At 38.6% G+C, this 25,124-nt stretch overlaps 2 protein-coding genes across 4 annotated transcripts; one reads left to right on the top strand and one right to left on the bottom strand.

Annotated features, from left to right (window-relative positions):
• Positions 1–882: 882 nt before the first annotated feature.
• smad2 (SMAD family member 2) lies at positions 883–19,289 on the bottom strand. Of its 3 annotated transcripts, none has more exons than XM_069672979.1 (11): positions 19,170–19,289; positions 16,774–17,319; positions 12,393–12,482; positions 11,540–11,733; positions 10,344–10,478; positions 10,062–10,136; positions 9,834–9,887; positions 9,416–9,628; positions 9,050–9,187; positions 8,191–8,335; positions 883–4,335 (listed from the first exon to the last, which is right to left on the bottom strand). In XM_069672979.1, exons 2-11 carry the CDS (start codon positions 17,028–17,030, stop codon positions 4,212–4,214), a joined length of 1,425 nt encoding a protein of 474 aa, XP_069529080.1. In that variant the 5' UTR covers positions 17,031–17,319; positions 19,170–19,289; the 3' UTR covers positions 883–4,211. The 3 variants fall into 3 exon arrangements, with proteins under 3 accessions (XP_069529080.1, XP_069529082.1, XP_069529081.1); XM_069672981.1 differs by having other exon boundaries at positions 10,074–10,136; XM_069672980.1 differs by having other exon boundaries at positions 16,774–17,081.
• A 1,026-nt stretch (positions 19,290–20,315) lies between these two features.
• LOC138602243 (N-acetyllactosaminide beta-1,3-N-acetylglucosaminyltransferase 2) lies at positions 20,316–22,362 on the top strand. The gene is made up of 2 exons (XM_069673684.1): positions 20,316–20,398; positions 20,993–22,362. The coding sequence occupies exon 2, from the start codon at positions 21,022–21,024 to the stop codon at positions 22,360–22,362; it is 1,341 nt and encodes a 446-aa protein (XP_069529785.1). The 5' UTR covers positions 20,316–20,398; positions 20,993–21,021.
• Positions 22,363–25,124: the final 2,762 nt, after the last annotated feature.

Raw genomic sequence — 25,124 nt, 5'->3', positions numbered from 1 at the left:
CATTATAATTCATAAATTGTGTCTCTATTCATACAATTCTCTCTATATATAGTGTATATACCTGACAGGAGAGTGCAGGAGACACATGGCTCAATCAAAGTACAAAAAGGTGTCTTTTCTAAGACATTAGAACTGTTTAAGCACAGTAGATCATGGTACTGTTATTGCAGCCAAATTAACAGTGTTTTGGGTAAATGACTACCAGTCAACCATCAGTTAAGTGATTTTAGATTAAGTCATGCAACACAAGACACAATTTTCAGTTGAATTAAAACAGCTTTATTAGTGTGCACTGTAAGAAGTTGTCTGTTTAAGAGGAATAGTTTGATAGCCTATGAAGATCATCATCAGTGACAGAAGACAGAAATCTTAGCAGTTGTTTTCTAATGGAATATGCTCTGTTGGTGGCAAGGAAAAAGAACAGTGTGTGATAAATAAAATAACTATATAATAACCTCACTAGTGACGTGAAGAAGCTTCATTTCCTCAAAAAAGCCACCCTCTTAGAAAATAATTAGAAAGAGGCTTAGTTGGAGATACACAGTTGTCATCACAATAAAAAAAACAGTATATAATCTTTAATAGGAATATTGACCCTGTAAAAATGTGAATATGCAGCCTACATGAAAATGCATTTGTTACCATCTTCCATCTCCAAAACTGACTTGAAGTCAGATATGCTGGTTGTTTTTTTTTGGGTAGTAGTTTTGTGTTAGGTGGCGCTTTTTTTGGACACTGGCAATATGCATAAAACAGTATGTCAAGCCATCAGAAAACTTATTGTGACAACTTAATGTCACTGCACACATGTAATTAATGATACAACAGCCTAAGGGGGAAACACTAAAATTTCTTTGCAGCATGTGTACTGACCATGGCAAGTCCAGTCAACCTTTTTATTGATGAATGACAAAAAAAAACAAAAAGACAGCCAGCAATAAGACAGGACAGATAGGTGGACAGATAGATACACACAACACTGCAGTTTGCTGGCCTCAGTCTGGTTATAAGAGATTATTTCTATTTTTGACCCCCACAACTGAGTTTTCTTAGAAAGTATGGGTAATAATTTGTAATGGTCTCGCCAGCATAAGAAGAGCTTGTCCTTCAGGACTATCATTTGCTTTATAACGTGTCAGAATTTTCCAGTTTGGTCCAAGTGCTGAACTACTCCAACTTGTGTTAAATGTCTGCAGGATACCAACAATATAGAAAAATATGATTAAACAAAGATTTCTGGACTTCTCATTATCATTATTTGATCAACTAAAATGTTCATTTAAAATAATTTTTTCGATGTGGATGTCACCAGACATGTTGCAGTAGTGAGTAATCAAATAGAAAATGTGCTGACATACACACCAGTATTACTTTGCACAAAGTTAAGACCCCTGTTGGGTTTTTGTAAACTTGGAAAACATAACAAGCCATCTGGAATGTCTCAGTATGAGCCAAGATGGTGATGTGAGTGTATGTCTCATCCAATTTACATATATTTACATGTCCCACTTACAATATTGTTTTTCTTGGTAACACTCTATTTCATGGTGACATTTGTGAGGAATACACATGGAGTATTAAGTGGCCTTAACTAGGGTGTAACATTGTAACATTAAGTGTGCATGTAAACACACTTTCTGTAAATCAACAGTTGACAATCATACAAATGTGTCATGACAATTGAACATAGGTGAAATTGGCAGCAACTACAATCACAAATGTCCAATGTTGCTAAAGAAAGATATAATACCAAAAATACACCTTCCAAAGTCACAGTTTTTTTAAGTTACTACTTACTATTTTGATGCAAAATTTGCATATTATGTTGTCGTCCAGATAATGGATGACAACCTTATAGCTCCAAAAAGTCAGAATTGAATTACTTAAAACATTATTTTCTTATAACCATGGTATAGTGTAAATTAACATGTTTTTAACCAGGCACCTTTATGTATAACTAACAATTTACAACCAACCAACCAACCCCCAAAAGGACCAAATCCAATGTTTGTAATATTACAAAAACGCCAATGAAATTCAATACAGAAAAACTGGAGCTATAGGTTTAGTAAGCAGTTTTTGACACAGTGAAACTGCAGTGTCCAGGACATACTGTAAAACATACACTCAGTCTTTGGGACAGCAATATCATTATTTTAGGTCTCACCTACAAAGCTAAAAAATATATAATATAAAAGGCAAGCAATGACCTTTTTTAACACCTGTAACAGCTCATATACTCCAAAACAAACTAGCCAAGTTAAAGTTTGAAGAAAATAGAACATAATTATGGTCCCAGTCAGTAAGCACACAATTTGAACAGCTTGAGTTGGTTGCAATGGTAATTCCGTGAAAATGTAATATCCTATGCTACATACTTCATAAATCATCATCACGATCATTTCAAAAGGAGGGTATATTCTAAAAAAATATTGAATTCTAATAAAAAGGAAGAAAGCATTAGATTTTAAATATATTCATATATAAAAAATACATGAAAATACAAAAATGCAGCTAAAAGAATGTGTAAAGAAAATAAAAGTTGTGTAGTATAACTAATCGAATACATAAAGCTAAAAACACTGAGTTGAAAAGATTTGGACTATAAAAAACTAGCTGGTTTTTAAGGTCAGGGCAGGAAATCTCATTCAAATTAATTGATACTCTTTAATAAGCCAATTCATAAAAATATAAGAACAGAACTCTTTATAGCAAACATTTATTAAATATTTTTGGAATTGTCTTGACTTCAATTGGGCTTTTATACATTCCTATCTGTACATTTCAAAGCATATCTTGCTGTATTTTACATCAAAGGCAACTTTCTTGTAACAATATCAAGGATGCATAATTTGGGGGAGTGCAAGTAATGTATAGAAGCTATATCCCACACTGCAGGACTTTATCTTCATCTTCCTATCAATTAAATAAAATGTCAAAGTCAAAAAGGGGCAACCGCGCATTAGTCCAAGGATATCATGGAGAGAGACTTGAACAGAGTATGAAGTATCTCAGTAAAACATAACGGAAGGAAAGTGAGGCTCAAACATACATGAAAGTAAAGAGAAAGAAAAAGAATGAAAGAGAGAGAGGAACAATTAACTGTTGGGCCTCAAAAACATGAAAGAAACTTTCGGGATTAAATCCTTGTTTCTTCAAAACTATCTTAAACTAGTATAAAGACAGTTTGATGTTCGAGTAGGGTGACATGTACACTTTCGCGCTGAGAATTCCTTAGCTTACTCATTCTAGTTATCTGTGCTGGTTACACTTCAAAAATAAAAAGTCAACAGAAGAAAAAAATACAAACTTCTTTGTTTCAGATCTAATTGTTGTCTCAAAGGAAATTTGTTAAAAAAAAAGTTAAGTGAAGTGTGAACTTTAAAGGTTGAATGTTGTCTGTTTTAGTAAATATGAACATGTGAAGACAGGATATGTAATATGAATAGGAGACATCAACTTTCTCTTCCAGTGGTCACCCCTTTAAGAGCTAAGGACAGTCAATCCAGCAAAGTCAGGTCTGAGGTCATGATAACACTGGTCAAAGTTCGAAATAACAGTAACGTGGAAATCTTAATTACAACTGGAATGGAAGTTTGGTCACCAATACCAAGAAAAAAAAATCATACCCTGACATGAAGCTGACTTTGACTTAACATGAACCTAAAGTGGCAGTATTACTGTTGGGCAAACATGTAAACAGAATCAAAGTTGTGCTGTGGTAGGTTTGTATTGAAGTGTCAGGGCTGGGAAGTGGTTGAAGAGACTGTCCAAGTTACCAGAAAGTCTACGTGCCATCCACAAAATACCCATTCGCTTGTCATGAACACAAAAAAACAGCTTCATCCTGCTCCGTCCTTTTTTTTTTTAAACACAGTCTCAGCCTAATCTTATGACATCACTCTCTTGTCATTTTGATATTGCAGGGTGATTTCAACTATTAGGTCCATGATTACAGGAATATCAACATCAGTCCAACTGAGCCTAAGGGAATCAGGCCCACTGTGACGTCACTGTTACCATTTCAGTTTTGTGGAATGATGTCATTCTCCAATTCTCCATTGTGTAACCCTTTGTTTCTTCGTTTTTTTTTTAATCCATTATGTTGTGATTACATGAGTTTCAGACTGCATGGTGGTCTCCCTAGGACATACGGGTCAAATGTTGTGAAATGTCAGTTTAACTGAGAGTAGGCAGCAGCAAAACCCTGTTTAGGACATACTGGAGCAGCGCACTGATGGTGAACCCATCTGGGTCAGCACCTTATCCAACCACTGGAGGGGGCCGTTGAGATGCAGCTCAATCCAACAGGGAGTGCTGGTTACTGTCTGACGTCTGTAGAAATAAAATACAGTGAAGGTTATAGACAAATTTAGCCCTCATTTGTACAGCTGAGGCTCAAAGTTAGTTAGTCACAACACTACTGGAAAATGGCACACTTATCTTACTCAAGTTATTAATTGAATGCGGCAATAAGTTTTGGAGGTTGCAATATTATTTTGATTTGAATAAATAAACAAAGCGGCCCAATGCAAAAAGGTGTGGCGCATTAGTGTATTGTGTGAGCAGTGGTAGTAGACTTAGGGCCAGTTCAGACAGAATGCGTTTTGCAGGCTGTAAAATGAGAGGCGCACCGCACTGCCTCTTTTTGTTGCCTTCTTTGTTGAAGCCTTCCGTTAAAAAAGCTTGCTGCACCTTTTTTTTTTTTTTTACTGTTTTTAAGGCAGCCATGAATCATTAGCTGTCATAACATTACCGTTATATTGTAAACTGGCACTCTTTCATCCGATTGGACAATGAGAAAAAACATACATGACATCGGGCAATTTTCTGCTTTGAGTTGAAGTTTTTTCAACTCAAGGCGCTCAGAGCGTCTCCTCAAAAACGCCAGGTGCACAGAGCGGAAAAATGTGAGGCGCACAGCAATGCAAAAGCAGAGCACAAAAAGCATCCCTCTCATTGAAAATGAGCCCAGCTGCTAATACGCGTTCTGTCTGATCAGGCCCTTATTTAAAACAAACTCATTTATAGTGAATAAGAGCTTGCTTTGCCCAGGTTTGACCAGATGATCAAACACAGTAGACTACAATGCCAGGCTTGGCTCAACTACAGTGCACTCCTGCTCCTGGAAGGGTACAAAAACAAAGCACAAAAACGGGCAGAACGGATGTTTGCTCAGTGCATGGTTGGAGGAACTCTGAGACAGAGAGATACAGACATATGTCCTGTAATCCTCTGATATAACACAAGCAGATTAGAGCATGCACAAGTTCAAACAAACCTTTTGTCTCCTCTCCCGCACTTAATTTTAAAAATATAAATAAATGGAGGTATTTTTTTGAGAAGTTTTAGGTTGTAGTACTGTACATTATGTAAAGCAAAAGAGAATTCCATCCTCCTTACCTAAAGTCACATGCATCTTGAGTGTTAGCTGGCTTATGTTGATCAAGCCTTTTCGTATGGTGGATGGATGGAATGATCAGTAGAGTGATCAGTGCTATTTTTAGTCCGAAGGTCTATTTAACTTTAATTTTCAATTTACTTAGACTAAAACTTTTAACTTTTAATAGAAGAAATGTGACAATTAATTTGTCTCTTTGATATAACTTGTACTAGTTAAAAGACCTTCTAGACAAGGGGTGTCAAAGATACGGCCCGGCAGGAGGTCTCATCAGGCCTGCGAGACATTTTCGGGGACAGGAAGAAAAAAACAAAAAAACAACAAAAAAATATATAGGCCCATGTATATGAGATTTTTATAGATACAGATATAGAGAGAGACACCGCCAATTTGATGCTCTTTTATCTGATCACGATATTACCCACGGGCTGCCCTCACACTGATTTCCGCTGGTTGAGCCGAGGAGCGGTGCTCAAACGCTTCTTTCAATTACGCAGAGATCACTCAATTCATGGCACACAGAGGAAAACAAGTGGCACAGTAAGATAAGCCAGACAGGGGTACAGGTCTTGCTTTTTCAGTGGACATTACAGAACATTTGAATGTGATGAATGTTAACATGCAGGGCCGCAACAAACTCGTCACAGAGTACTACGACAGTGCTCGTGCTTTCCAAATGAAATGTGCTCTGTGGCAGGCACAGCTGTCCCAGCACAACCCAGTCCACTTTCCGTGTCTAAAATCTCTACCTGTGGATTACGAAAGTAGGACACGTACAAGAACATACTGTTGGGGCTCATAGGCAAGTTTAAAAGTCAATTTACTGTCTTCACTCAGCTGGAGAGGGATTATGCACGTGAGAGAGGAACTCCGAATGGAGCTGATCAAACTGCAGTGTAGCGCATCGTTAAAGTACGAATCTACATCTGATCATTTGACATTACTTTATCAAAGACATCATTTGCATCAAAGAGAGTCTGCATGTTCAGGACAACATATTTATGCGAGCAGGTATTAACGTGAGAGATGAAATCCAAACTGCACAGTCGGCTGGCGCACGGACATCTGAGGGACAAAAAATCGCCACCGCTCAGAAACTAGTTCCTGATGTCGACATGCTGGTAAAAGTAAAAAAATGTCAGGTGCCGAACAGCAAGTGCAAATGTGAGTGTTCCTTTTCCTCAGTTTCAGTTTCACATATACTGCCAGCCACAAACCTGATTGGTAAAAATCCCTCCCTCTCTCTTCCTCTCTCTCGTCACTACACACTGGATTCAACATGCCCTGATTCCAGGGCAGCTGGTTTCACCCCGATATCAGGTCGGACTTTCTGGACAATGGGTGGCTATTTTATAGCCTGAACCAGCAATATTTAAAATGAATAATTAATGAATCACAATGAGATTTAAACACTAAATGTATTGTTGTTTAGAGTAGTGTAAATAGAACAAAGCACTTCCCTTCTACTGGCATGTTGTACAGTATTAGTACTATTATTATTAACCTACATTCTTTCAAATGTATCTTTAGTGAATGACAAAGACATTCAAATTTGAAATGAATCTTTGTTAATATGTTGCAAGGACTACAAGATGCTTTCTTACATTTGTTGTTGTTTATGCAACAACATGAAATGCTCACTGATTTCTACAAGTATCTGTTGGCTCTTTTTGCATGATTTCAAATAATAAAACTGTAGTAGGTGACATATATTTATGTGTTAAGACATCATGATGTTGGCAAAAAATAGTCCAGCCCCTTTGAGGTCTCATCTGAACAAATCCGGCCCCCCTGTTCTAGACCTTCTCAAGAGGATTTTTTTTTTTTTTTAAAGGATCATGAACTTGTTCATTTGAAAGACTGCACAAATCACATTTTCTTAAAAGCAGAGGTTGAATTAACGAATTACAAGTACTCACGTTAATGTAATTGAGTAACTTTTTTGTGTACTTGGACTTTTGAGTACTTTTCAAAGTCAGCAATTTTACTTTTACTTAAGTACGTTTTAAATGAAATTAAGTAATTTCGCTACATTTGTAGATCTATCCATTACTAAGTAAAATATATATATTCGGGAATTGCGAGCTAGAAAGAAAAACACCAATCAAATGCATTGCATCAAAAACAGGCTAAACTGATCAAAGTGTCATGCATTGCGTCAAAACAGCTGTGCTGGTTGATTTTCACTGATGAAGCCATTGATGACATTAGCTATTTCATCTCTTCCTTTTCAGTTCATTGCATAAGATGCATGTGTAGGGTAACCTTGGCAAAATTTGTTTATTATAAAAATCAGCAGGGTGGGAAAGTGACTAAATTTTACGTTACTTTTAAGTGAGCTACTTTTTACTTTTACTTGAGTTTTTTTTTCACAAGTACTATATTTGAGTACAATTTCAATCAAATAACAGTACTTCTACTTGACTAGAATATTTCAGTACTCTTTACACCTCTGCTTAAAAGTGCCCCACAGATTTTGACAATTCACCTTTTGTTAAGACAGAGGAGTCATTAGTTGCCCCCTTGATGTGTCCTTTCTAATTTACCACACTGGTCAGGACATTGCCGAGTAAATGCCACCTTAAGTCTTTCATCCCTTTTTAAAATTTGATTGGAGACTATTGACATGCAGAGTATCTAAAGTGAACTTATTTAGGTTGAAGCATTTCCGCATTTTTCTCAAAGTTGCTGCCACAATATTTGTAGGCTGGCTTGAACATGTTAAAGCTGCTCTATAATTCATAGATGATATTAAAAGAAAGACTGGTGAATTCTAGTGTGTAACATACCTGTACTCTGCTCCCCAGCCCTTGACAAAGCTCATTCTGATGGTGCACATCCTGGTTAGTTGATAGACTGCCTCAAACCCCTGATTGACTGACTGGGCCAGCAGTGCAGCAAACTCCTGATTATTAAAAATCTTCAGATTACAGCCTTAAAAAAAAAAAAATAGTAGGTCTTAGGCATATGTTGGTCATCATTATCAAATACAGTAAATGTATGCATAGGAAATACACACAAAAATGAACTATAGGTAACTTTGCAACACTGTGCTTTCAAAACAGATGCCTTCCAAACATAGTCAGCATAGGCATTGTGAGTTGTGGGTGTATTGTACATTGATGTTCATTCTCTACAAGGCTGGCAAGTCAGATTCCTGAATTTCTACAAGAACCTTGTGTCTTTCTTTACAATTCTGTGTCTCAGTAATGATACTGTGCATGGTGCTCATGTGGCCAGGAATGAAATGTTCAAAGTTGCATGGGTATGGATGAGTCAGCGTGTGGGTGAGTCTGAGATAAACTGTCATGTTGGGGAGGGCATTAGTGCTCTTCCTCAAGCTTTAATTTGATCAATATCAGGTGAATCAACTCAGGACTAATAAGTTACTACATAAGCCATTACATACTGGCAGTTATGATAGAGATTATGGGCATGTATTTATTGTCATCAATATCTGTTGCTAATATGGATTGAAGGTGTCAGATAAAAGTTTCAGTAGGAACTCAATCTATATTCAGGCAGTAAATGTCACCACTGCCAATATACTGTATCTCATTGCAATTTCAGAAGGGAGGGGTTTTTTAGATGTAAAGCATCCATCTGGCAATGGGAAAAAACGAAGGAACACTATTTATGTGAATAAACCTGGTGGTATCTTGCAGACAGTGGCAGGGTGCCAGCCATATCGTTGGTTACAGTTGGGACTCTGGACAAAGATGGCACTGTCACTGAGGCACTCGGCAAACACCTCCCCTCCGATGTAATACAATCTCACACCACGACCTTAGTAGAGTAAGAGAGAAGACATATAGAGTAAAGGGACAAAAACAAAGGTAGGAAATACTGTAAATTATGCAGAGTAAATCATGAATGTTAAAATATTAGGAATTCTTAATGCATGGACTGTACAGTATTTCCCATAGGCTAAAATCTCCTTCATCTGTTCCCTCTTCTGTAAAATAAAATTAACTTTGCTCATATAAAAGTGTGTAAAGATCATAACTGATGTACCTATATGTCTTCTGGTCATTTCAACCGTTGCGTTCCTGTTAACATTGCTGAGAAGCCCTAGACAGAAGCGTTCAGAGTTGGATGGGTCAGTGAATCCATCGACTGTCAGAGATGGCTGTGAGGCATGGAATGTTTCTCCAACCCGCTGGTTTAGCTCATAGTAGGCTATCGAGCACCAGAAAGCAGGCTCACTGTAGGTGACTGGCTGAAGGTCTGAAAAGAAACCAAGGACGAGACATTTATATGTTCTTCAAAAAACATTTCTATTTTTTTATTACCCACATTTTATGGCATTTCCAGACCAACTACTGGACCAAATGTTAGTATTTCAGTCTGTTTCTAATAGCAAAACTTTTTTGGACCATCAATAAGATAAAGAAACACTAATGAAGAAGAACTAGGAATAAAGCAGTCTTACCCAGGCCATGACTGACAGGTGATAGGGTGCTTGGTGACATCTCTGCTGGTGAGCCTGGGAGTAAAACAGACACATTGAGGAGTTGATGTTTAGGACTACAATAATGTATGTTTGTCAGGACAACAAAAAAATAAAGAATGGCATTGAAGATGGTTGCTGTCAGAATCATATTTTGCTCTCTGTAGTGTGTCTGTCCACAGTCACTTGCACAAATCTTAACTAATCTACCTGTTTCCATACTTTGATTCATCTGCTGGTCGCTGGTCTCTCCATCTTCGCTGATGTAGCCAGGTGGGGGAGTCTCTGTCAAGGCAAAGATGCAATAAGAATACATTTTAAACAACACACTGCTGCACATAATTAGAAAAACGTTATGTGTTCTTTTAAGTCAACATAAATACATTTTAATACATTCTCTAATGAAAAAGAAGAATCCAGTTGGCTTGCATTATAGCTAATATAAAATATGAATGACAAAAATGAAAACAAGCTCTTGCCCTGCATACCGACCTGGTATATAGTTATTAGGAGGGTCTATACCAGCGGGGAAGTTGGTGTTTTCAGGAATGGAGTTTGTAAAGTCATCTAGAGGTGGAAGCTCTGTCAGAATCTCTGTGTGCCGGGGCACCAACACCGGAGGCAGCACTAGAAAGATAGGAAGTGTCACTGACAGAGGCAAATATGATTTTCTATCTGAATCCCACACAGAGGAAACACAGAACGTTTAACACATCTAGACTCCTCGAGACAAACTGTCAAACTTACAAGTGATAAAGAAACTCCAGAAAAATTGAAATTTGCCACGGCCACTATGATAACAGACTAGAGCTGCATGATATTGGAAAAAACAAAAATCGCGATAACGTTTTGTTCTGCGATATTTATTGCGATAAAATAGAGGAAATTATAAGAGATCAATGCAGTGCGTTTCATGTGCATATAGGCAATCAAAAATAATCTGTTTTACTTTTAGAGTACTTGGAGACTGACACTCGCATGAAAAAGTATGAGTGTACTGGTGGAGTGACACGTTTTTTTATAAAATAAATACAAATACCTGTGGGCTGCAGTTGCATTACTTACCATTTATCTACCATTTCAAACCATTTACAAATGAATGTTTAAATAAGTGTGATGAGCCCGGTGAAGATTCCTGTTGACACACAACCTCAAGCCGTGTGTATGCTGCAGGTAAAGCCACTAAATGTGAACAATATATGGCTGAGGCCTCAACCAGCACCGGGAGGAGGTGTCACTGATAACAGTCACGTGAGGTGGCTTTTGAGTGAGTGTATTCCTGACAGTCTGACTCGATCATCCCTTGCATGTTTACAGGTGACGCACAGGCTCTGCATGCACAGCAGTCAGTTTACTCTGCTTTTGTGAAGAGCTAAACTAATCTGACATCAGATGGCCTTATCTTGTAGATTTTCATGGAAAACAAGAAACTGGCAAGTTTTCGTTGTGCACCAAACACCAATAAAGGAACAGCATGACGTGTCAGTTTGCTTTACTATCGCACGTCCTGCGATGTGACTATTGCACATGCACACATTGTAATTGCGTTGGTAAATGATATATATCGTTCAGCTCTAGAATAGACTTATTAGAGGGCACCTTGAAGATGACAGCCCTCAGTACTCAGAAAAACGATTTCATAAAAACACACATACAAACACAACAACACAATTCTCAAGGACCATTACCAGGCGTCTCCACTCTCTGGTAATGGTAGGGATTGACACACACTTCATCCTTTTTGAGGTTGAAGGCATACTGGCAGGCATCAATGGCCCTCAGCTCATGGTGGCTGTGAAGGTCAGGCCATCTCCACAGGCGGCAGTAGATGACGTGAGGCAGGCCTTTACGATGAGACACCTGAAGACGCCCATCTAGTGACCTGAGCATAGTGGGGGAGAGGACAGCTAATGGCTCAGTGACTAAACTGGGGGGCATGCTAGTTATTAAAAACAAAAAAGGGCTAATGTTTTATAGCAAAGTTTTATAACAATACTCATCAGCAAGTTGAAAAAAGCCATTGCTCAGAGTGATCACAGCTGAAACTAAATCAGTTGTTAAACTTATTAGCCTCATTTAAAGAGAAATGTTTCTTTATTATGGATAACACACCACCATGGAACTCTGGTATTTAATTATGTATTTGGATGAGTTATCAATACCACCACTTACTGAGATCGCACAGGCAGTGATCATCACCTCACGTATTTACTTTACTTCATGTAATAGATTTTTGGTTATTGCTACACCACTAGTTTTTTTTACTACCTGTATTGTATATAGCATTTTTATACTAATGTCAGTGATACAGTTGTATGAGAGGCCAATACATAACAGACAGTCTCTAGGTCTTTCAATTAACTTAATAAACAGAAATTACTTCACAAACCAGTGTGATGTGATACTGTAGTTTACAGAAAGACATGAACATTAATGCTTAACATTTGGACATGGACATTTTTACTGCATAATGTTTGCAGTTATATGTACAGCAAGCGACTGTTGACTCATTGGTGTTTGAGTGTTTGTGAGTATATTCACCTGCTGTGATCGGGGTATCCATACATGCCTGCAGAGTCCCACTGCTCTATCGTGTGGCCTGAGCCTAGACCCCATAGATCTGAGCAATTACTACTGAAACACAATCATACACACACACACACACACACACGCACACACACACGCACACGCACACGCACACGCACACGCACACGCACACGCACACGCACACACACCACACACACACACAGACACAAAACATGCATACACAAAGGACAAGTGCAAAAAAGGTAAAAATAAAAGCAAAAGGATGGTAAACATGAGGCGTTTCATTCCAAATGAGTCAGATGAAATCATAAACATACATCAATAGTCTCTTATGGCATAAAGGAAGGAATTGCAAAGATCCTCCCTTGGACTGCTCAATAAGAGACAATAACTGAATGACAGGTGACCGTGTGACAAATCTGAAGTGGACACAGGGTGATGAACAGGTGATGCAAGGGAAACATGAGAAAGGATTGTGGCTGCCTGTTAAAACTTACTGAAAAAAAGTGAAACCAATGACTCCAACTTCAGCCTCCTCTTTACTGCTCCCACATGTGATCGTACTCACACCATAAAAAGATATGAAAAAATACATGTCTGGTCATTTTACTTGTTTTAGGGATTTACTGTTAAATAAGCTTTTGCAATACCCGACTTCAAATAGTATACTATATACAAAGCATACTGTAGACATGATGCAGATTTCTGCATTTTATTTCTAAGATCCGAGACATATGATGGGAAGCAACAGGTCAAACTGGAAAACATATGCATGTACACATGATATGTGAACGAGGATCTAAAGAAATTCAAAGGACTACACAAATGTTTCAAGATGCAACCCGAAAAAAACAAGATACAACACAAATGGATGTATACAAACATACAGTGTGTGTATGACTGAGTATAGACAGCACACATCCCGGTCAACTTGTTCTCTGAAGCTCTTAAAATGGTTTTTAGTGTCTTAGCGTGGAGAAGAGGAGACTGTTTTGTCTGATCATAGCAAAGAAATTGTCAGACCTGTCTGTACAAGATCTGCTATCTCGACACTTTATCAGCCTCCTCAGAGAGTCCTACAACATAAGCCTTGTGTAGACCATCTCCAGACACTAATGTCTTGTCTTCTGTCTTTCGCACTTAAAAAGGTCACCAGTGCAAGACTCTTGACCTGGATCAAAGCTAAAATGCTAGACTTGTACCAGTTTTAGTTATCAGTTAAACTGGATATTCTGAAAAGACATTCTAGGATATTTTACCCAGAGCAGTTGAATGCTGTTTTAAAACCTTTATCTTCATCTGAGGTTATCCACATTTCCGTCAAGAATCCTAAAAGCAAGTTATGCCGGCATGCCTTTCTCTGTACACAGTTGAGCTGTTGCCCTCTTCCTCCTAAGACATGAATTCTGACCTCCACACAGACAGAAATCTAGATAGCTCAACACCTTCTATCTCCTGACAATCTTCTAGACACTTCTCAGACATCCTCCACCAACCCAAAAAACATTCAAGAACTAAAAGAGCAATTTATCTTTGAAAACAGAGATGAAAGGTTTGAAAAAGAAAGGGAAGTGAGCTTTGCTTCAAGGGCTTGAGTGCCATCTACCAAAATGTACAGAGCACTGTCAAGTGGTACATCTGGAACTATGATTCGATGGCTGGGTTGCCCGCTATCAGGCAACTATATAAAAAAGCCATCATCAATCTGTGAAAAAAATATGGTTACAAAAAACTTTAAATCCAATGTTTACTTACTGAAGCTAACAGGCTACCTTTCCTATTATGAAAACCAGTTTTTATTGTGATCTGTGGTTAACACAAGAAAAGCATCTGACATAACAGCAAGAGAAAGGACTCTATCATGTAATTTTAATAGGGTGAAAAGAAAGTTGTACTGTATTGTCCACCCGCTGAAATTCTGAAATAAAAAAATCAAAACAGCTGCAATAATCAAGCAAATACCTAATCAGCTTATCAGTCCACTTCAGAATTAAGTATCTAGCATACATTCCTCACAGGGAAGAAACAGAGAAAGGCCTGGCATCAGACACTTCGCACATGGTTCTACTTCTGAATCTTTTGATCTTTTCTTCCTTTTAACCCACTTGATGTATTTTCAGTTTGTCTATTTAAACAATGAGACCAGCTTCCAATAAGCACTGCCCTTCTTCATACTTCATTTGCCGAACTTCACTAAACTTGGAGCACCTCTAAGTCTCTCACTGACCTGAGCTAGCAGTGATGCTTAAACTTGTTTAATTCTACAAATTTTATACTAAGCATGTGAGACACCATTTAGAAACAAGCTGCCCTCGTGAAATTTATTTGAGCTGGACACTATATTCCTGTCAGCTTAAGCTAAGCTGATCTGTGGCTGTTGTTTATACCAAATGGGCAATAAAAGTAAAATTTCTCTACAGGGACAAATTCTACTATTGATATTATATAATTAAAGAAAAGTTACAGAGAGAGGGAGAGAGAGAAAGAAGAGAGAGCAGATTACGTAAAAATCTGAGAAGTGAAGCTCATAAAATCCCCACACAGCAGTCTAGTTATCTCCCCTTTCTGCTGATTCTCAGTGGGTTGATTGACATTAATCACATGCTTCTCATGGGGCTCCACTGACTTTGCCACCTTTGACATGATAAAGTTTCACCTGGTCTCGTGACTTGGCTCGTGTAATAGTCATGTGACAAAGGAGAAATCTATACTGAAAGACACATGACCTGTAACTGTTTGGCTCTGTACCATCTCTATTAGCATAATTGAAAAAGGTTCTTTCTGGAAAAAAAACACATTTACACAAACATAGTTTATTTTCAGGTCTGTTTCATATCATTTGACATATTTGGAGCTCTGCAATTTGAGTCAAGGTGTTCTTTTTTCTCTGAGACTTCACTGTTACTTAAAACTATTGCAAATATTCTGAGGTGGTAAAACAGCACAGCTGCACAGTGCTTGTATTTATCTCATAATTTCTTTGGACTTAGACTTACATTGGATTTGTTAATAGAATGTTACCTCTTTAACCTTCATCATAAATAAAACAGTGGGGGATGATGCACATCACAGCCCAGGGCAATAACATAATGCCATGCTAAACTGTCAACAACAATCCACCACAGTCATTTAGATTGCCTTGTTTCTTTGCTTTCTTATATGGATATTTTATAGTAACAAGTAATAACTATGTATTACAAATGCAAGCTTTCTAGTTGAATTGAATATTTTATTTCCATGTAGAGTTGCTTCATATAATCTTTAGAAATTAATCAGACACTAAGCAACTCACTAAATACAGTGGGCAATGTCAAGTTAAGATTCAAACAGACTCATGCTATTATCTTGTCAGTTAGATAAACAAACAACTGGCATAAGCTCCATTCTGCATTTTCCTAGAAAATAGGGTGGTCAAATTTTGGATAAAAAACAATAGGAAATGACTACTGTGTTTACGATTACGATGTTAATTATCTAAAATTAATTATCTATAATAAGCCAATGTATTTTCTTTAAACATTGTTTTGATTTGTTATCAGACCAATGTTATTAGATGAAAGGCAATACTGAAACCAGAATTTTTGGTTAAGAATTTTGTAGGTGCATCAGGGCAGGGCCACTTCAAGCAATCAATGAGAGGAGAGCAAACCACTGACAACAATACAACGAGCATGCATGGAGAGGTTTCCTGCTTATAGTTAAACAATTCTGAACAAGCTCATCTAAATTTTGGCTGGCCTCATATGTTGGACATCTGTTTCCTCCAATCAGGTTTCACTTCTGCTGCCTTGCTAACCTATGTAACAACACATTGGGGAAGTGGACGTGTTGTTTCACAACAGAGACATTTCTTTCTGCAAGCCAGTGGGTGTTTTTACCCTTCTTCTAACTTTCATTTGTGTCGACACATCTAGCTCTGTTGTGCTGTTTTTCTGGTATTGTGGTATATCAGAGCATAGGGACTCCGGATGGGACATTACGTGTGTGTTAGTGCTGAAACACTTTGTCAATCAACCATTTTGTTCTGATAATTAATCATTAAAACTTGAATCAAACAAAATGTTATAGTTCCAGATTCTAAAATGTGAGAAAGTACATCTGAGTTTGAAGAACAACTTGCCGCTTGCTATCTGCTACCTTCGTTTATCTAGTATGTCATGGACCATATTTATGAGTGTGAGAAAGACTGTGTGTGTTTTAACTAAACTTTTGACACAAATGATTGCTACCTTTACCTGTGACAATGCCATGCTGTGTATGTTTTTCGCATTTAAGAAGGTACAAGATCAGAAAGACATGAACATACAGGATGGTGTGTGTGTGTGTGTGTGTGTGTGTGTGTGTGTGTGTGTGTGTGTGTGTGTCCTCATCTCACCTAGGTATGGTGACACACTTTGTGTTGCTGTTTTGCGTGCTGATGGCTTTCTCGAGCTCGTCCAGCTGCCCAGTCTTCTTCAGCTTCTTCACCAAGCTCTTCACAGCTTTTTCACACCATTTCTCCTCCTGTCCTCCTCCATTCTGCTCCCCTACTCCTCCAATTCCTCCTCCTGCTCCTCCATTCCCTGCTGGAGTCTTCTTCCAGCCCAGGAGGCGTTTCACCACAGGAGGAGTGAAGGGAAGGATAGAGGACATGGTGGCCTGTGTTTGTATGTGTCCTTTCTGTGTTTAAATGACCCTCTTAAGCTGATGTAAAGAGAAAAGGGGAAAGGGGAAGGAGAGTGATACAGGATATGGCTGTTGTCTGAATATCAACCGGAGTTAAAAAAATAAAAATAAAAATAAAAATAAAAAAATAATACAAAATCTATGTATGTATTTTTTAAATCAATCCCTTGTCAGAACTAAGGCATTAGTGGAAGAGTCTTGGGAAATATCATAAGGAAAGCAAATAACACAGGAAGAGGAGTACATCCAGAGAAACCTAAGAAACAGAGGGTAGAGAAGAGAAGGCCAACTTCAACACACAAGCCAAGAAGTATGAAAAAGAAAAAGAAAAGTCTGATGAACAACTTACAGCAAATCATTTTCTTCTGAAATTATATATGCAATTTTTCCCACTCATCCAAATTCATTAACTATTTTCTGCCCAGAGCCATAGTTGGCACAGCTATCATAGCATTTCAAGGAATTTCAAATCATTAACTAATTATTATTTGTTTTATATTCAGCACTTGTTTCTCTGCTGGCCAACCTTGGATGGATATGCTCTACGACTGGCATACTACTGCTTTTTTTTACAGCTTTCAAGGCTACGTATTGTCAGGCTATGTTAAACCCTGCTATAAGGCAGGGTCTTCAAGTCTGGTCAGTTAAAACAGGCTGACCTTTTAAATTTCATTTAAGACATGCAAAAAATCAATAGGCACAACACGAACTAAACAGTTAGTTAATGGCGTTGAAATGAGCTTTCACTTTCAAATGTAACCTTATCCTATATTAAAGCTCTCATTCTTTTGCCAAGTTTCATTTTCCACCCCAATGAGGAAACACACTTTCAGACAGAGCAACTTAAGAAAGTGTCTACAGAGAATAAGCCAATGGAATTATGAACAAATTTTGGAAATATACAGTATGTTTTTCTGTTGACCTAGTCCTTTCAAAAGACAAACACTTTGGTGTGAGTGGATCAGTGCAGCAGATTTTTGATCACTGATAATTAAATAAATACAGATAGAACGTCTAAGTGATGCAGAGTTTTCCCGTCAGCTTCCAGGGAGGAAAGGATAACTGTCCTCAGCATTCTACTCTAAAAGTCCAAGCCCGTTCACAGAATTAACTTCACAGGATTAACCCTTGGACTACTTGCTAAGGCAAGAGTATGAATGGTTTTCAAAACGAGGTAGACCCTTCATGGAAATAATAAACTAATCTTAGTACCTGCAGTTGATTGACATGCATACTGTCCATTTGGGGCCAGCCTTAAATACTTACATACATAGTGGTTTAGGGATGAGGCATCTTACCACAGTAAGAAAAGGCTGGAAAATACATTATTTTGCAAGTAAAATACCGGTGTTGTTGTTGGTCAAAACGTTGATTAAGGACATGGTTTGGTGATTATTAAACACAATAAAGGATAACTTAAATTTAGAGTTGGGATTTTTCGTTATGCTAAAGATTAATACACAAAGGAATATGAATAATCTCAACAAAACAACAACAAAAACGTTTGCTGATGGGAAGTCCCTGTGTCAAGAACTTGTAACGTTATGAGAGAGCATTTCAAACTGAACAGAAAGTCTTAATGTAAGGAACAAACAGCACAAAACGTGCCGCGGTGGCTACAATGTGTGTCTAATAGAAATGCTGACCATGGCTCTCAGGGCCTTGGGGGCAACATAAGCAACGTTATAGTGTCTTAAACGTTTCGTTTTGTGTCTATTTTGGATACTTCTTCGAAACCACAACGTTACACATTAGACAAACTATAAGGAGAATAAGCTAACGCTGCAAATGTCGACTCAAAAGCCAATCAAGATAGACTTTAACGAGCTAAAGAAAGCAAATTAATTTCACCACTAGTTGTCATTAGCAGTGATATACTGTAGCCTAACCACTGTGAAAATATTCAGGTTTCTTTTGTCTCGAATTGACTCCTAGTCCCCCCACCCTCTCCTCCTCCTCCTCCTCCTCCTCCCCTAGCATAAAAAAAAACAGTATGAAAAAATCCGCTAGCAAGCTTGCTACTTTGTGTCACAGACAAATAAACAGGTCTGTTGCATGTTTTGTCGCTTACAAATCAAACCTGTTACATGGTTAAATCACACTTACCCCACGAGGAGATGAAAGGACGCTTAACAGTTACTTAGGTACCTGTCAGAAATGCCTGCTTGTTCATTTTAAATGCATCCAGAGAGACTTAAACTGTATTTTCCACCTTCGAGCCGCCGGGATGATGGCCCCTCATTCAAAGCTCAACCAAACATGTATCGCTTCATGCAAAACAGAAACAGCAACCCGACTCTACCACGCCCCGCCCTCTCGATTATCCTATTGGCTAAATTCCGGTTTTCAGCTGTAACCTGTTGCCAGTCGTTTGTTCTGATTGGCTTTGGATCATGTCAGCCATGACGAAGGTATGTCGGTGATGTTTATCAGTGGGTACCTTGATTGTGCTCTCAGAAAAGCATAATAATGTAGCGCCTAACATAAAATAGAATAGAATAGAACACAGGCAAATCCCTTATGCATCCCTTCTAACAACCTGCACCAAAACATGTACGCGCTTAACCACATTTTGTAATAGCCCAAAGAACATAGCCTATCCCTTGTCTTACTTAATGCGTAACCATTTAAATTAGACCCCCCCACAGAATCCCAAACGCAGAACCTCAAACTCATGTTAAATTTTTGTTTTTTTTTATGTTATACGTATTCATTGATTCAAGTTTGAATACAAATGTATAAGAAGGTCTATCGCGCATATGTGCAGTGCACGGACGATAAAGGTTACTAAATAGGTTTTTCGTGTTTGAATACGAGATAAAACCATGAACCATAATCACTTTGAGATAAATGACCAGGCGGCACCTATTGGGTCAACTATTCATAAACCATTTGGCCACATCATGCAAAAGCAGACACAACCTATGCAGCCGCGGCGCATGCATGCAAGTCAAAGTAGCCTATTTTCTGTCGTTAAAATGCTCGATGAAGCTACTTTCCGAGCTCAAAACAGTCAGTGTAGGCGTCAAAATACGTCAAACCTGTAAGTATTTTCCTCATCGTACATTGGATCCAGGATCCAAAGAGGCGCATGCTCTGAGCATTCAGTCACCTGAGACCTGCAACTACTGCTGTGTTATGAGAACGATTGTTTTTAGATCTACAGAATGCTTCTCGTTATTCTTCATCGTTATGGACGTAAATGATGCACTACAGAACTGTCACGTTGAAACCAGCCTATACAAGCCGGATGAAATACTAAAGCAAAAGGTGGATACCACAGGTCATTGTGCCTTTTATCCAAGGCGGCTTAACCAAGAAAAGGACACACACGTGTAAGTAATTTTGTACTTTGTCTTTCGGTCATTTTTAAAATGGTAGGGGTTTGGTAAACAGTTGTAAAAATGACAGTCAGTAGACATCATAATATATAATTCAAAATGTATGAATCCATGTTGCAGGCTTAATGCTATAGGCGTTTGACAGTCATTATTTTACATGCAGTGAATCTAACACATTTAAATAAAAATCACAGTTGGGCTGTAAAATAAATTGATGAAATCCTCTTTTGGTGCCTAGGGCAAAACAATGTAGCTGTGTCTACCAAACTATTAGATCTAAGGAAAGATTGAGTTCATGCATTTCGTTCCACATTACTTGTTCCACACTGTGTCTACAGGGGCTGTGTGTCAAAAGGCAGGTAGGTGCTGGATGATGCTCTGAGTAGACAAGAACAGATAATAGCTCTCACTGGGCCAACACCAAGGAGACAGAAACTCCAGAGGGTAGCCTGCAGTGTAAGCTCTGAAAATCTTTTTGGTACACCCATGCCACTTAGTTTGGTTAGGGAGGAGAGTAATTTAAATGTTAACTCTACCATAATTATGGAATTAATGCTCTCCTTATGTGTTATTTTTATGTGTCTGCAGGTGTTTGTCTGCATTGTACACGAGAGGATATGGGCAAATGCTGCAAATGCAACAGCAGACTGCTGTGTATGTGCCTGCTGCCTTGCATGATGACTGGCCACCTTCTGGTTTATATCATGGTGTCCATATTTGTCACCATCTCTTACACTCCTCCAAAAATAACTATTCACTATATTGCCCCTGGGATTTCTGCTAACTCCACTGCATTGGCCTCTTACCCACTTGGCCCTTTCTGGAACCTTCGTCTGGAGGACAGTGCACTGTGGAACCAGTTGCAGCATGCTTGGGACCGTCAGCATAATCCAATATTACGAGGAAACACAACTGGGATAATTAGGAATCCAAAGGCTAAGGTCCTATCAGAAATTGAAGATGAATGTCTTTCTGACTGCATGTCGCAGTGTTCAGTCCCTCGTATACATGGCTTAGACAGCTTTCCAAAACAAATGAGGGCATTTATCAGGTCAATGCACTGCAGGGAGTATCCCCTCCTCATCAATCAGCCTGGTATGTGTAGGAGGAACAGTAGTAGCTATGATCTAGATTCTCCCTTGCTCGTTATGGCCATCAAATCCCAAGTGGGCAACTTTGAAAATAGGCAGGCCATCCGTGAAACATGGGGACGCAGTGGTCTAGTGAACGGGGAATTGAATAAGAAAGGTGGATTAGTGCGCACCGTGTTTCTGCTTGGAAGGCAGGACTCCAGTACAGGTCCACACCCGGACCTAAAAAACCTCCTGGAGCTTGAGAACCAAAAATATGGGGACATCCTACAGTGGGATTTCAGAGACACTTTCTTTAACTTGACCTTAAAGGACCTGTTGTTCTGGCATTGGCTCCAGCAATACTGTCATACTGCCATCTTTGTGTTCAAAGGGGATGATGATGTCTTTGTTCGAACAGGTGCTCTTCTGGATTACCTGAACAAGCAGTGGGAGGAGCATGACCTGTGGAGAGCCTATACAAATGAAACAGACATGAATTTGTTTGTGGGTGACGTGATAAATAATGCAATGCCGAACCGTGAGCCATCTACTAAATACTACATCCCGGGAAGTTTCTACAAAGGCATGTACCCGCCGTACGCAGGTGGAGGAGGGGTGGTATATTCTGGCTCACTTGCGTTCAGATTAAAAAAGGTGTCTGAAAGGGTGCGCCTTTTTCCAATCGATGATGTGTATCTGGGCATGTGCCTGCACAGACTAGGGCTCTCGCCAAGCCATCACCCTGGTTTTTTAACATTTGATCTCCCAGAGGCCGATAGGGGCAAGCCCTGTGCTTACAAGTCTGTTTTGCTTGTTCACAGACGTAGCCCCAATGAGATGCTCACGATTTGGAAGCGACTCCAAAAAATGCCAGGTCATTGCTGACACTCATTTGCCTGTCAAATAGGATCCATTGAGCACAGGATGAAGGCTGCCACCACATTCATGTGAGTAGTGTACACTGTGACTGAATGTTCATATCAAGCAGGTAGTACCCATGAAGGCCACATGCAATGTACCTTTCTTTCTAAGGGGTACGCAACATTGAAGAGAATACTGGTCTACCTCAACCAGTACTTTTATTTTGCTCGCATTAGACAGTAAGGGTTAATTTTAATATCAAAACAGGTATGTATCCGTACTCTTTCAACATAAAAGTATAGTTTACTACGTTATGACGAAAATATAATTACTTACATAATGTTTAAAGAGCGTTCTTTAGCTATGTTTGGGATATGTCCACTGCTGAAAATGCATTAATTAGTGCTTTCTTTTGATTTATTCATGTTGTTAGTTCAAGCTAAGAGAAATTTTCAAAGGCAACTGATCCTGAGGAAGTTAAATAATAATTATTTCTTCAGCCATACTTTATAGCAATGACTTTGACAGTTGTAATCATTTTGGAAGTGAGAATGCAATGTAAAGAAGAATTATGTTGTCTGATTTTGCAACAATAAAAGTAAATTCACTTTTTTTATTTCGCAATATGTTGCTGGATGAATAAAGGGGCCTTAATTATTAAACATTTTGAATATGGCGCATTGGTAATGTTATCCTGTTAAATATTTATTAAAGAATGATGTCTTTAAATTGGAAGGGATTGGAATTATTGGAGATGAACACATTCAACAGCAATATTATTTGTGGCTGTATTTGACAGTCTGTCTGATATTCAACCTCAATCTTGATCACTGTAGAATCACAATAGTTTGCATGTTGGTGTGAAACACATAGATTGATGATGTGAATGTCCATCCCTGCAATATGAGTTTGTCTATTCTTCTATTTGTTATTGAAGAATTTTCAATTTTTGAAAGCTAAGTTATGTTAGGGAAAAAAGTCAGTTTTGTGACCATTAACAAGGCTAAATATGAAAAGATATTGTTGCATTATGAGACCCCAGGGAGATGAATGTGCTCCCTGGAGAATGAAAGCTGTTTCACAAAAACACCAACAGAAATATGAGACGGATAGGAAAAAGAGTTTCATTCTATCCACACTGAGCAATTCTAAAACAGGGAATTATAAATATAAGAGTGCCTCTTAAATAGGAGAAATTAATGCTCCTCTCCTGCCCTGTCCTTTTGCCTTCTCTTCTTCTCTTTTTTTCTTTCTATTGAATTAAAGTCTACTCTTGTCTCGTCTCCATCATTGATTTTTGCAGTAATATGCAGACAGTGGCTTCAGAGTAATGTGGTAAGCCTTCCGGAAAGTCCGCTCTCATCTCCGGTCCAGTACCGACGCTGGGCCGAGGATCTGCGAAATTTAGCCGAATCCTGAATCTTCATACCTGGCTCCAATCTGTCTGTAATACCCACAACATCGGTTACATTCATAATTTTGATTTGTTCTGGGAGCGCTCTTCTCTGTACGCACATGACGGACTTCACCCTAGCAGGTTGGGCTGTCGCATGCTGGCGGCCAATTTACATCATGCAGCACTGTCCTTCCCACGTGATTGACTATTTACGTCACACACACAAACTCACTTGCTCCCCCTTGTGCTCAGATGCCTTCAATGCCCATAATCCCAATTGCTAGTCAGAGATCACAGCATAGGACAAGATTACACAGACAGAAGAATCCCAGAAATCCAAATAATATTACTGCTATACCTCGCCAAATTCAATTACAACCAGTTATATCCACCACTAATATGGCTCTACTTAATGTAGGATCACTCACCACAAAGTCCTTTGCAATAAATGATTTGATCTCAGATAAGTACTTAGATTTCCTATTTCTTGTAGAGACATGGCTCAGCTCTGATGGTGCTGCTGTCCTTGTTGAAACGTGTCCACCCAACTACAGTTTATTTCATTCTATTAGGCAGAATAAAAGAGGGGGTGGAATTGCCACCATTTTCTCAGACAAATTCAGTTGCACTAGGGCAAGCTTTGGTGATTTCTCTACATTTGAGTGCATTGCATTTACTTTAAAGGCTGAGCCAGTGGTACTCATACTTACAGTGTATCGCCCTCCTAAGCTATGGACAGGTTTTCTCTCAGAGTTTTCAGAACTTATGTCACTTACTATCACTAACTACGATAGAATAATTGTAAATGATGATTTCAATATCCACGTAAATAATTTATCTGATTTCAAAGCCACAAAATTCCTCAACATCTTGGACAGCTTAGAACTCAGTCAACATGTTACAGGCCCTACCCATAACCGCGGTAACACTCTTGATCTCGTTATCTGCAGAGGAATCACTGTCACGGACCTAGTGGTGTCTGATATCAATGTGTCTGATCATTATTGTGTATCTTTTAATGTCTCATTGAACACCATAAGAAATCACTCTGAAACCATTATTAAAAGAAGACATTTAGATACCACTGCAGAACTACGATTTACTGAGCTCACAAATTCTCTAGATCAAAATATCTTTAGTTATCCTCTAAATGAAATGGTAGATGCCTTCAACAGTGAACTGGCTAATATACTTGATAATGTAGCTCCTATGAAAACAAAAAAAAGGTCTCAAATTAAAGCACGGCCTTGAATGAACAAAAATATCCGTGCACTAAAGCAGTCTTGTCGGAAAGCTGAACGAAGATGGAGAAAAACTAAACTTGAGGTAAACCGTAATATTCTGAAAGAAAAAATTGCCATGTACAACAAAAGTGTTCGCTTTGAGAGAC

This window comes from Semicossyphus pulcher, unplaced genomic scaffold (assembly GCF_022749685.1).
Source record: "Semicossyphus pulcher isolate SPU_LCO1_2020_fin unplaced genomic scaffold, fSemPul1.0.p SCAF_22, whole genome shotgun sequence".
In the NCBI taxonomy this organism is placed as follows: Eukaryota; Metazoa; Chordata; class Actinopteri; order Labriformes; family Labridae; genus Semicossyphus; species Semicossyphus pulcher.
This window is presented reverse-complemented; position numbering and strand designations above follow the sequence as displayed.